Source organism: Nicotiana tabacum, chromosome 22 (assembly GCF_000715075.1).
Source record: "Nicotiana tabacum cultivar K326 chromosome 22, ASM71507v2, whole genome shotgun sequence".
NCBI lineage: Eukaryota > Viridiplantae > Streptophyta > Magnoliopsida > Solanales > Solanaceae > Nicotiana > Nicotiana tabacum.
The window spans coordinates 69375486-69389812 of record NC_134101.1 but is presented as its reverse complement, the minus strand read 5'-3'; the positions used below and the strand labels follow the sequence as shown (position 1 = coordinate 69389812).

At 36.9% G+C, this 14327-nt stretch overlaps 1 protein-coding gene across 1 annotated transcript; it reads left to right on the top strand.

Annotated features, from left to right (window-relative positions):
• Nucleotides 1–9529: 9529 nt before the first annotated feature.
• LOC107809626 (protein NRT1/ PTR FAMILY 8.1) lies at nt 9530–13806 on the top strand. Its single transcript, XM_016634286.2, has 5 exons — nt 9530–9814; nt 10039–10169; nt 10760–10977; nt 11855–12390; nt 12731–13806. The coding sequence occupies exons 2-5, from the start codon at nt 10040–10042 to the stop codon at nt 13563–13565; spliced, it is 1719 nt and encodes a 572-aa protein (XP_016489772.1). The 5' UTR covers nt 9530–9814; nt 10039; the 3' UTR covers nt 13566–13806.
• The last annotated feature ends 521 nt before the right edge of the window (nt 13807–14327 follow it).

Sequence of the window (14327 nt, the reverse complement as noted above, 5' to 3'; positions counted from 1 at the left end):
GGTTGGACCCAAATATAACAAGAGGTACAAGAGTACACCACCAATACAACATAATTGAGGTTAATTATACGACGGGGTATGATCGCTATAATCCTTTCATAATTGTACATAACGTTAGGCAAGTGTATTATGCTTATTATCCATTGCGGCGGAATAAGTCCGATTGGTGGGTTGTAATCAAAACTAAGCCTATAGGTAGGGTGGAAGTCGAGAATGTGTTAGATGTTGCATATCAAAACAATATCTCCAGTGTTCACCAAATAGTGGACGATCAGTTAGAAAATGATTTAGAACATCTTGAACGCATATTGGAAGAAATTGATATAAATGAAGTAAGAATTATAGAAAATGAGGACGAACAATCAACTGATGAAATTCAAATAAGTGAGGATATAATAATAATTCACGTGGGGAATCAAGAATATAGACACCCCTAATATTTCTATGAATAGAGTCATTTATGGAAGTTGTGCATTTGCTTATTTCGTTCGTGTCGTATAGATCATGCCAAAAGAAAGAAGGGATAGCCTTAACATACCTGAGCCGATTCTCTTGACAATCCTTCCAACACACATCTTTGCGACAACTCACGTAACGGCGGATCGAAGTAAGGAAAAATCCATATGATATTCTTGAGAAAGGTTGCATCGTACTCCCTTAGAATCGCGAAATCCCGTTGCTATAACATTACGTAGTCTCGTATGATTTTTGTAGCAAAATCACGTTGCCAATTTTTGAATAAGTTTCTGAACCTTTCCTTTGAATTTGATCATAATATTGTGAAATTGAAATGGAACATTTGCTTACTTCAAGCAAGGAATGATTAGGCTGTAACATCTCTTGGCATTTCTTGATAACTTTCTTTAACCAAATGAGATAAGTGCCTAACTCTTTAAATTTTTTCCATCTTGCACATTTAATTAAGAGTCACCTAGTGGCTCTTATATGGCTACCACGTAAGTGGTTATAAGACTTATCCAAAAGTCATCCACTTAATTCCTTAATCAATTCATTAATCCCCACTAGTCCAATAATTAACCAATTATACACATAATTAAGAATTATCATAAAATGCTACTCATTTTTAATACACTTTATACACTATACTATCATGGCCATGTGGTACCTTGTATGGCACTAGTCCATAAATACGGGGTATTATAGCTTAGACCATATTTTACCCCAAAATGTCAAATTTCGACGAAATTTATTTTCTTCTATTTGCTTATCCTCTCACCTTCATGAATTTACTCATCACTTATTTGAAATAGCATAATACTTATAATCTTACACTAATCTCATTCCCGAACTTACGTCGATTAACTTACGACGAAACTTTATCGTACGAAAATGCAGGATGTAACATCTCATTTCCGAGCTTCCATTAATTTATTCATGGCGCACTTTCACGTACGAAAACATGGGGTGTAATATCATTCCCCCCTTTGGAACATTCATCCTCGAATGTTAACTGATGCACTTATCATTCTCATAACCCATAGCTCTTGCGAATACTTCAATATTCTCCTTTCCATTTAGACAACTGTTCTTTGAATAAATTCGAAGGCCAGGGCATTCCCCCCTTTAAGCCTCTTTCTCAAACCACGACTTGTAGTCGAAATCCTTCTAATCTCATAATTGTTGCTACCGTCTATCATGCAGCCTGTACGACTCTAACTTTGTATATGCGCCTATGCGACACTTCTCTCCCCTTTCCTCCAACTCTTAGCCAATCTATAGGCCTCACTTTGTGAATATACACAAAATTATGTCAAGTTGTCCCTCTGGGCGTCACTAGCTTTACTACATCTAAGTAGGCCATACTATACCATAACTCTTACTTCGATTTATTGTTACTGAGCTCTGCGACCAAACTCCAGGTTACTCTTGTTGCTTATCCTATATGCATAAAGCTAAGTCTTTTAACGCTTCTTCATTACTGTTCATCTTGAGAATGATGGTCTAATCTCATCTCGTACTTTGTATCTTTTATCCATCCATTATCGATTCACCTCAATGTTGATCTACAATCTTCCATTGATAACTTGAAACTTCTTACGTAATACATTACCACTAGGGCTTATGCTGTATCGAGGAATATTTGAAGTGATTTTCCTGATCCACTTAGGGGCGATATTGTACTTCAATAATTGTATTTTATAGCATCCCAATGTGATTCACCCTACGTTTTTAATTTCGTACAATCCATGAAATCCTCTTCAAATCATTACTCAGTCGAAGGCCTAAACGGCATCCTTTATCTATCACAATCACACCCTCATTCCACTACCAAGGCAACATTCCATTTTTTTTTAGATATTATTAGTCTTAGACTCCTTTGAGTTCATTCAGGCTATACTGAGCTTTCTATAACTTAGAGAAATCATCAACTCTCTTATTTTCATAGGCTTAATCCTGAGGACTTATCCATTCTCGTCACCTTCTCACTCGCCCTTTCTTATCCTTATTCCTGTCATAAATCCTTGTCGCTTTACTATACTTTAGCTTGCGACCTATATGTATCTATTTATACTGCTCGCAACTTTCCTTCAACTTGCTTGCACCATAGATTTCCTTATGTCATTCTAGAATATCAAGCGAGACATTACATCATCTCTAACTCTTCTTTACTCTCTTAACTAGACCTCTCAATACATAGAAACCATAGGCTGGAAGATATGCCACTAACGATGCCGCTATCATTCCTGGATATTAAATCCAAGCACTTCTAGCCCTCTATCTGAAGTACAGATTATTCACAACCTTCTACACCTGAGTATCTCGTACGTTGTTCACTTTTACCTTACTTACCTTAAAATCTCGCATCACGTCATCTATCTCTCTCATGACCCCCCATCCCCCCTCCACATAGGTATGATTCACATCCACAACTTGAAGCTCTATTATAATACTTGCACCTCTGGTGCATACATAATCCGGTGGAAGCTTCATACTTACTTCTTAAGAGGCGGGTATTCTTCTAACTGGCTTTATCGTAGAGCCTTCATAAAATATGATTGTTGTACTATCTCTCTTGTACCTCTCATATTAAGAGTAATTCTGCAATTTCTCAATCACAATGTCTAAAATTTTCTGGGTCCAATAATCAGACTCCTGATTTACTTAGTTGATGTAACTCTTTAGTTTTCTTTTTCTTCTGATCAGCCTTTATGTAGGCTTAAGCTATCTTCCGATCTGCGGCTCCTGGTATTAGTTATTACTTTAGCCTTTCATGGACGTTATGGAATATCCATAATACAACCTTTTAACAATTCAATCCTTTGTCTATGACCTGGACTCAATTCTTTCTTTTAACTTATATCGGAGTCTTCTACGGCTGTATGATTATCAACATATATACCGCATGGATAATGCTCCGAAATCTCAAGTGCGTTCATAATGTAACTAACTCTGGATCATTGATCGAATAATTCCTTTCGTTCCTTCTCAACTTTCTTTAAGCGTAACCTATTACTTTTCCTGATTTTTCTGTCCCCTTGTTGCGTGCATACTTCACTTATCTTAGTTCCCACGCATGCCGAAATTTTCGTGCAACTCATATGATTTCGAATATTACTTTTGATGTTACTTTCTGTTCATTAGCCACGGTAGGTTCCACTTCCTTATGGAGTGCATACAATGTTGTAGTGAGACTATTTTTACAAGGCCATTTCCTCTTTAGGTAACGGTGCTTAGGTTGAAGCCTTCTTGCTTATTCCCTCAACTAGTCTTTCATTGTAGTACTTAGGGAGGACCCTCTGACTCTTGCAAATCTGTAGGCTTATTACTTTGTATACTCGGCGGACCTTTTGATGTCTTTCCTTGCCTATAATTATCCGTAGTTACTTACTTCCATGCCCTTGTGCTTATAGGGTTGTTCTGAACTGATATTTTGACTGTCTTTCCAGTGAGACTATCTTTTTTTTCTATAACATTCATATGGAACCTTTAACTACCCCAACTCTTATCTGAATATTTCTTAAGGGTCACGATGTCATATTTGTGAGACTGAATTCACCATATTGGGTTTTACTATGTTTATCTTGCACGATCTGCTAACTCGTCTGTAACCTCCTGTTTAGCAATAACTAGGCTCTTTCTGAATCAATTATTGACTACTCGTTGGCCCATTCTCATATCAATATTCCGCGTAATCTTTCTTCGGTTATTTCCTTTGTCTTAACTTACGTCTCGCACTGATTCCTTATCTATCAATAACATCTTGGGCAGGGACCCTTACTTCCTTTCCTTGACGTCGTGTTTGCATAATGTTATGGAATCGTAGCATATATGTAGGCTTTGAATAAGTGCAATCTCGTCCTTTATTCATTTTTTTATCGCTTTATTCCTTTACCATTCCATAATTACTAGAACCCCTTAATTCTGACTTAATGCCACATCACTCCATATTCCCCCCTTTAGGGGAGTACTAACATTTAGTGCTATGATAATCTACGTATAAATGTTTTACCTCTTCATCTTTGGCGTCTTTTCACATCATCGATAACCCTCATTCGCCTTGCGGTAATCCTTTTGTACCAAGGGTAACAATTTCCTTACTCACGAGGGAAACACCTAGTGTAACTGGCACATACAGTCCCTTAAGCTTAACTTTACTCACCTTGCTTACTTTAGGGAAGGGTATTCCTGAGTGACCTTTAAAGGGTATTCTTCTGTCGTCCATTCTATTATCGCCAGAACGAAATATGAAATTCTCATGATGTCGACCATTATCGAATCATTCAGCCCCTAATTCATGTTTAGTTTATCTTGTTCACCAGCCCATACTAATTTCTATTACTCTTGGGTTTAACTCTCCCTTCTGGTAGTCGCGTTGGAGTCACAAACTTATTTCTCGAAATGAGGATATGACTTTGTGGCCTATACTCTTTTGTTGTCTCAAGGCCTAGCTCCTCTCGTCTTTTCCTTCACTTGACTATATACTCTGTAATACTGTCATGTTTTTTTTTCATCTACCGTTGTCATCCACGCATCAAATCTTACTCATAGTGCTTTATTAACTCTCTTCTCATTTCCTGCTAACATTTCTGTCTATCACTTTACTTTGAAATTTTCAACAGGACATTCTTTTGATTTTAGCTCTTGCTCCATCTACGACTCTTCGGGTTGCCTAACATTTTTTTCTTTACTAGGGACGGGAGCCATACTAAGGTAATATTTATCTCTTTCAAGGCTTCTAGTGCCTATCTTTGTATTACTCATATCCAGCTGCACTATTTTAGAGTGCACCATCTGGATATCTCACTAGGAGATCTATTTGCACATTTGCAATATCCTTCGGAAATGCAACTGACGCAAACAATCCATCCACTATTTTGGGTCACTCCAACCCCAGCCGGACCCTGATATTCGTCCTTCTCTTATACTACTTTTGTTAGCCCCCATAGGGAATAAATGAGATGGGTGTGGCCAATTGTACATACCTATATTATTGTTGAAGGTAACTCAAAAGGCTTATATTTCTCTGCCTGAATTGTGAATACTGATAATCTTCATTAACTAGGCGCCTCGTAAACTTCTTCATTTTGCTTCTTCTACTTGTTGAAACTTGTATCTATCTTCTGAATCTCTCATCGCCTTTCACCATAGGGGTGGATAGATGTTCTTGCCTTAAGGCTCCTTATCAAGAGGCTTTTATATCTTAGTACACACACGATCTACTGAATACCTCATATTTATCCATCATAAGCATGATGCAAAAATTGAGTTCCTCTGACTCAACTCTTCCATATCTATATCTCTTACCAACCATCTTTCTGGATGTAGGCGTCATCGTATTATGAATAGGATAGAGTTTAGGAAATTGAGTTCTTACAACTGAGCTCTACCACACGATCTAGAGTAAGAAGAAAGAGTGACAGTCCTAAATGCCCTATAGTCTCCTGCTTATAAGTGTGGTTCATGACACACCCATAAACAAGACTCTACTAGACACGGCTTGTAGACTCCCTAGGACAGAACTGCTCTGATACAACTTTTGTCACGACCCAAATCGATGGGACCGCGATGGGTACCCGGTACCTTACTCAATCGAGTACCAACATAGCATATCATTCTTATTGTACTTTCATTGGCAAATGGGCCAAACGGGCCATCATGGGCTAACCAGAATGAACATGGGGGAGTACTCCATATAGGATGACCCACCCTGATATAAAAACTTACACATGTGACATACGGGCCTATAAGGCCAACATGATCATTTGTAAACTCAAAACATAGGCCGACAAGGCCATACAATCTTTCATATACCTGACATCTATCTACAAGCCTCTAAGAGTACATAAATATCATAAAGGTCGGAACTGAGCCCCGCCATACCAATCAATACATGTTCTAATTATACTGACCAAATAAGCAACTTCGGAGCAAATGGAGTGCACCAACATCTTCCGTTGAGCTGATAGCCTACTTGGAGGACTCTCGACCTGTCTATCGGGACCTGCGGGCATGAAACGCATCGTCCCCAAGCAAAAGGGACGTCAGTATAAATAATGTACCGAGTATGTAAGGAATGGAAATCAGTAAATAATAGACATGATAGAAACATGGAGTAAAAGACTCGACATGTACGTCTGCATAGCTCTGTGAATCATTTCATTTTTATAATGTCATGCATATGCATATAAATGTCATACCATGCATAGGTATATGCGTTCATAACATCATCAAGCCTTTGAGGGCATCCTATCATATCATTTCGGCCTCTGTGAGCAAATCATCAATGTATACCAGCTGATCAGGTGGTGGTGCGAATACCAGTTAACGTATACCAGTTGATCATCAACATTTCTTAATCAATTCATTAATCCCCACTAGTCCAATAATTAACTAATTCTCCACATAATTAAGAATTATCATAAAATGCTACTCACTTTTAATACACTTTATACACTTTACTATTATGGCCATGTGGTACCTTGTATGGCACTAGTCCATAAATACTGGGTATTATAGCTTAGACCGTATTTTACCCCAATATATCAAATTTCGACGAAATTTATTTTTTTTTATTTGCTTATCCTCTCACTTTCACGAATTTACTCATCACTTGTTTGAAATAGCATAATACTTATAATCTTATAATAATCTCATTCCCGAACTTACATCGATTAACTTACGACGAAACTTTATCGTACGAAAATGCGGGATGTAACATATCATTTCCGAGCTTTCATTAATTTATTCATGATGCACTTTCACGTACGAAAATATGGGGTGTAACAGACAAAGCTTACATCCGAGCTAGAAACGTCCAAGGAAAGAGAAAGGCTTAGAGATGCTCAATTCCTTGGTATGCAAGCTAATATGAGAACACTCCTTTCTACTGGAGCTTTTCCGTTGCCCCAGTCTCGTGAGTCATCTCCAAAGGCTCAGCCTCCACGTGATCATTCCTCCCGTCCTCCCCGTGATTGTTCCTTCCGTCCGACCCATGATCGTTTTTCCCGTCCTCCACAAGATTATTCTCTATACCGTCTTGCAGATGAAAGCTCATCAGGTGATGATGATGTTGTAGAAAATGTCCCTTGACCAATACTTTGATATACTTTGAACTAGACTAATAGAACTAGTTTTGATTTAGATTGAACAATTTTGAACTTGTTGTAATTACTTAGTTTTTGCTTGGTTTTGGATTGTGAAGTTTAATTGAACATTAATTTTTTAGTTTTAAAGTATTAAATGGATGTTTGGTTGTTGTTGTTGTTGTTGTTGTTCTGGGATGTTTGGTTAGATTTGTGGTGAATTAGGGGTTGTATGTGGTGAATTGGTGGTTATTATATGTGAATTGGAGGTATTGGTATGCTGTTTTTATTTGGCAGGTGGTGTAGCTACCAAAACATGCATTTTCTACCAAAATTAATCCTAGAAAACCGACCAACCTTGGTCGGTATCTAATAAAAAAAATTAAAATTACAAATTACCGACCAATGTTGGTCGGTTAATGTACATTTATTTCCCAGAATTCAGCATTATCAACCAAAGTTGGTCGGTAAGTTGCCTGCCCTGTCCAGTTTACCGACCAACGTTGGTCGGTATTTTTAAATTTTAATTATTTATAAAAACAAATCTCAATACCGGCCAAAATTGGTCGGTAAGCAAAATTAATAAATTTAATACACCGGCCACATTTGGTCGGTAAAATTAAATTATTAAAATAACATTCAGACCAATGTTGGTCGGTAAGTCAATTAAATTGTCAAATGGTCGTGTAGAGCATATCGACCAATGTTGGTCGGTAATTTCCGACCAACATTGGTCGGTATACCCTTCCGACCTTCAAAATACCGACCACGCATTAATGGTCGCGTTTTGGATGGTTATTGGCCATTACCGACCTACGTTGGTCGGTTTTGGTGGACGAATTTTCCCGAATTTCTAGTAGTGTATAGTAATTAAAAAACTTTATTACAAGAAAATAGTATTATAACATATTTAGGAATACCCGTAATACGAAGTAAGATTTCAAATTGAGATGAGAGATTAGTAATACGGTGTGAAAATACATGTTTTCGATATATAGTTACTAAGAAATTTATGACCCGTTGCTTATACCCTTATGACGACATGCTAAAGCGCATATCATTTTATCGAGAAAGAATGGATATCACGATTCATGAATCTTCTTGCTACGTTAACCAACCACCTAGAAAACAATTCACAAAACTGATATCAATTCTTATAGAAGAAATTAAACAAGTTTTTGCGGCGCTTGGAAAAAAAAAAGTTGGTTTCTATGATCAGCCGCCGGCCCCGGGCCCGGCCCATGGATAGTCAAGTGTTTCCTCTTTAATCCTAGTACTAGTACTAGTACTAGTATAAATTTTTAAGTTGAAGTAACGTGCATCCCCATTTAAGTTCATAGTAATTCTTAAGGTTATACAGTTTGATTTAGTACAAAACCAAATAGTAAGCATTTTCGGAAGCAAGACATATATTAGGGCCAGGGCACTAAGCAACAAGAATCTTCGAAGCATTTTTTGAATAACCCTCGGTTAATTTTGACCGCAGGATGTTCCAATGCTACGTCTGAACAATTTGTCCAAAGTCCAAACCAATCAAATTTGGACACAAGGCAGATATAAGTGGAGTACTATTATTAGGAGTTTTCCCTTACTTCGCTTAAACATAATGTTCAATTTGTATTAGAGTAATCACAGAGACCGACTGATAAATAAAGCTAAGGTCGTAATCATGCTTGAAATCATATCTTCTCTGCCCATGCGCTTATAATAGTGGGAAATTTCAATGGGCAGTTTGGCCCAGTTGGCACTTTCACTAATGTCACTTTCTTGTGCACTTTTGTTTTCCACGCTTTGGTTTCACACACACATCGCGATCCAACTTTTACGCAATTGCTTTGCTTTGTTCATACACAAATTCAGAAAATAAATTTGACCCGAAATTTCTAATGTTAATTTAAAACATTAAATTATTGTAATTTTAAAATTTAGTGTAGTACTATTACGTATTTATATTCCTTGTTGAAAATACTAACATTCAAATGAACAATACTATTAATTACTAGTTCCATCCGCCTCTGGTGACGTGAAAACGGCACGTTGAGAAGACTAACTTGTCATTGAGTGACACAATGTGACATTAATTACTCTTTGCCTCACTATAGTTTACAAGTCAACTTATTCAAAAGCTTTTTGGATTATTTATGAATCATTTGGGCCATCCAGCTCACTCTTGGATCTAATTATCTTTTCTTCTTTATCTATTTAACTTGACGTCTTAGCACAGCATTTCTGCTGAGTTTTGGGAACCAAAGAAACACTTTCGAATTCAAGTATGTACTATACCCTTTTTGTATATCTCTCCGTTTAGATTTTAACCTGGTTGTTAGTTTTCAAGTTATTTAAAGTGCTTTTTTTATCAAACGATTAGCATGCAGAAATTTTGTAATTTGAGCTTTTCATGTTTGATTGTCCAAATTTTATTATTTGTTTATCAAACGGTTAGCAATTGATTGAGTGTTTATAGTTTTCAACCTGCTAAACTTCTAATTTGCAGTATGCAGAAAGACATGGGAGAAGTTTCTGGAGAAGATGATTTGTATACGAAAGATGGAACAGTTGATTACCGCAATAATCCAGCTAAGAAGACTGAAACTGGGTCTTGGAAAGCCTGCCCTTTCATCTTAGGTACTCATGCTCGACATTCTTAATTTTTTGTTTTCTTTTTCACTTTTTCTCCTTTTAGAACATTATTTGATGGATTAACTTATATGCTCTGATAGAGTAAAAACAATTTATATTCAAAGTAATTTAACATGTTTTAGCAGGTAACATGTCTTATTTCAAGTTACTAATCCCGGTTTTTATGGAATGTTACCTATAATTATGTTTAAGATAACCAGATAGTGGATACATAAGTTAAACTCTTCAGGGTCGTTTGGTTTGAAGACAAGTTATACTGGGATTAGTTATACTTGGATTAATTATCCTGGTATTATTTCTCATTGACTGTTTGCTACTATGTTGTGTTAATCGTGGGATTGTCAATTTTACTGTTTTATCATGGGATTACTAACCCACCCTCTGACAGGTATAAGTTATCCTACTACTATTTTTAATCATGTCATAACTTATCCCAGGATTAGTAACCAAACAAGGGAAAATGCAGTACTAATTTTTATCCTAGGATTATTTTTGCTTATCCGTCATACCAAACGACCCCTTAGTATTTTATAGGTTTATGGTTAGTAATTTCTGAAGGGAATATTTCTTGGCAGGAAATGAGTGTTGTGAAAGATTGGCATACTATGGGATGAGCACAAATCTTGTTCTGTATTTCAAGAAAAGGCTCAACCAACACAGTGCTACAGCTTCAAAGAATGTCTCAAATTGGTCCGGAACATGCTACATCACACCACTAATTGGAGCATTTCTAGCAGATGCATATCTTGGAAGATACTGGACAATTGCCTGCTTCTCAATCATCTATGTAATTGTAAGTTTTATATCTGTGCACTGCGTTTTCAAAAGCTTTCTGTCGAACCGGCTCCTATTTCAATCCGTGCTGGACCGATCCATATACCAATAATCAAGTCTTCAGTTAGTGATTGAAGTACATTAGCTCTTCACTAGACTCTGTAACTTGTTTGTGTTGAATTGTGTGATCGCCTCCTTTAAAAGTTTAAGCGGGTAGAGAGAACATAGTTTTATTTAGTATTTACTGAATTATGTTTCAATACGCCTCTTACGTGCGAGCCAGATTCTTTTTTCATGGGTCAAGAACGTGGAACTTTTTTCTTCTTTTTCTACAAGTGACTTGAACCTAGGACCTTTGTCTAGTTTGATACTATGTTGTAGTGTGTAATCACCTTTTCTAAAAGCTTAAATGGCTAGAGAGAGCACACTTTTATTTATGGTGGAAACTAAGAAGAAAAACTTGGTCCAATGTAAACATGTTACACACACAAAAAACATGTAAAGGATGAATAAGCTGGGGGGCAGAGGCGGATGTAGCTTACTAGCTACGGGTTCAACTGAACCCATAACTTTCGACGCGGAATAAAAATTTGTATGTAAAAATTCATTAAAATTGCAAAAATAGTAGATATGAACCTATAACTTTAAAAATATAATGGGTTCAATGTTAAAAATCTTAAAATTGAACCCATAGGATTTAAATCCTGGATCCGCCTCTGCTGGGGGGAAATGAATTTTTTGGAGCATATGCCAAAGTGCTACCTTTAACTGCTGAGTTTTAATTGATTCTCATCAACTTAAAGGATGAAAGAATAATAAATAAATAAATATATCAAAGTCGCAGCTTAAATTCCTTTTATGGGGAACTTAGAAGCATAAATATACGTCTCTTGCAGGGGATGACTCTGTTGACATTGTCAGCTTCTGTCCCAGGCCTAAAGCCAAGCAGTGATCCAAAGGAAGTGCAAACTGCAGTTTGCTTTGTTGCACTTTACCTCATAGCATTGGGCACTGGTGGGATTAAGCCCTGCGTTTCATCTTATGGGGCAGATCAGTTTGATGATGCTGATGAAGTTGAGAAGAAACACAAGTCATCTTTCTTTAATTGGTTCTATTTTTCGATTAATATCGGTGCTCTTATTGCTTCTTCAGTGCTGGTTTGGATACAAGATAATGTGGGCTGGGGATGGGGTTTTGGAATTCCAGCAGTGACTATGGCCATTGCTGTAGTAAGCTTCTTTTCAGGGACCCGATTGTATCGCAACCAAAGACCTGGAGGGAGCCCTCTGACTCGCATATGTCAAGTGGTTGTTGCGTCCTTCAGAAAATTTAAAGTTGATGTGCCTAGAGACAAAACTTCCTTGTATGAGACAACAGATGCAGAGTCTGCAATCACAGGGAGTCGCAAGCTTGATCATACAAAAGACCTTTGGTGAGCAACTGTTGATATCCTTGAAACTTTCCATAATTATTTTTGATGAAATGCATTTGCCCAAAAAACTAGTGACTGTCTAGGAATTAGAATTCTCTGGTAGAAAAACTATTAATGTGATCATCTTTATTACAATGAATGGTTCAATATTCTAGTGATACTTTACATGGACCTGGAAAAATGTACACAGTGCACTGACTTGTTGGACCATTTTTTTGCTGTCCACATTGATTAATGTTGAGTTCTATCAACTTTTTTTTTTCCGCATTTTTAATGGTTCTCCTATTTGCCATGATGGTAAATGATGAAACAAATGATTTACACTGATGTTATCATGCAGTTTCTTCGACAAGGCAGCAGTGCAGACAGAGTCTGACCATATGAAAGGCAATATAGACGGATGGAGACTTTGCACTGTGACCCAAGTTGAGGAGCTCAAAGCCATTATACGATTGCTACCTATATGGGCCACGGGGATCGTATTTAGTGCTGTATATAGTCAAATGAGTACCATGTTTGTGTTGCAAGGAGCGTCCATGGACACTCGCGTAGGAAATTCCAGCTTCAAGATTCCACCAGCATCACTTAGCATTTTCGACACTCTCAGCGTTATATTCTGGGTTCCCATTTATGACCAAGTTATTGTTCCAATTGCTAGGAAGATTACAGGTCACAAGAATGGCTTGACACAACTACAGAGAATGGGTACAGGGCTCTTCATATCCATCTTTGCCATGGTATCTGCAGCTATTCTGGAGCTCTTTCGGCTAAAATATGTGAAAAGACATAACTACTATGAACTGGAGCAGGTCCCCATGTCAATATTTTGGCAGGTTCCACAATATTTCCTTATAGGTTGTGCAGAAGTTTTCACATTCATCGGTCAGTTGGAGTTCTTCTACGAGCAAGCACCAGATGCCATGAGAAGTTTGAGTTCGGCTTTATCACTGACTACCGTTGCACTTGGGAATTACTTGAGTTCTCTGCTTGTGACTATTGTCATGAAAACTACAACCAAGAATGGGAAACCTGGTTGGATACCAGATAACCTGAATTATGGTCACCTTGACTACTTCTATTATCTTTTGGCTGTGCTGAGTGTACTGAATTTGGGAGTTTATCTCATGATAGCTAAGTGGTATACTTACAAAAGACCAGTGGGAACACTGCGTTGAAAGTTGAAGTGTCATAAAAAAAGTAAGCTTTTTATTTTTTGGGTTAAAGAGGGTTCAAGAACTTGTAAATATAGTTTGATTGAAATATCATATGTTGTACACAAACATATTTTCTGTAAAACTAGTGAACTGTCACCACTATCCATATGATGTGAAAGACATCAGTTTCAATATGATCTGTTCTACTTGTAACACCTCTCAATTAAGACTGATAAATATGATCATGTTTAGTTTTTCTTTCTGATTCTTGCTGAAATTCCATCACTCACTAGCTCAATGGACTCTTAGAAAGGTTCAATCATTGTTATCTTAATTTGTCTCTATAATAAGGGCATTTTATCTAAGTATTCTTGATTATGCTCGATTAATAAGAATCTGATTGAGTTCACAATAACATGTGTGAGGATTTTGCTTCTACTAGAACTCCATGAACCCAAAACGTACTTATTAATGGTGAATATGTGGGAGATATAATTAAGTAAATAAAAGTGTATGTTTTTTAATAGTTTAAAATTTTAAATGAAATGTCACAGATATTAGAGCAAGCATATATCCTAGGTTCAAGTATTACCGCCACCCTTCATAACTTAAAAAGAAAAAAGAAACAGGTGCTTTGATCTATGAAACTGAAAATTTGCTATCTCTTAGTATTTTAAGTCTTTAGATGAGATGGTCATACAACTCTTTGTTTTTTGGATAACCATTTGGTTTTCGATGCCCATTGATTCGACTAATTTAGATTTACATTGTGTATAACCCATC

What these genes read in the sequence shown, in the direction of transcription:
- LOC107809626 (XM_016634286.2), top strand. Translation starts at nt 10,040, where the DNA reads ATGCAGAAAGACATGGGAGAAGTTTCTGGAGAAGATGATTTGTATACG. An exon ending in TCTCAATCATCTATGTAATT is followed by an intron (nt 10,978 to 11,854) that starts GTAAGTTTTATA and finishes CGTCTCTTGCAG; the next exon opens with GGGATGACTCTGTTGACATT. An exon ending in GATCATACAAAAGACCTTTG is followed by an intron (nt 12,391 to 12,730) that starts GTGAGCAACTGT and finishes GTTATCATGCAG; the next exon opens with TTTCTTCGACAAGGCAGCAG.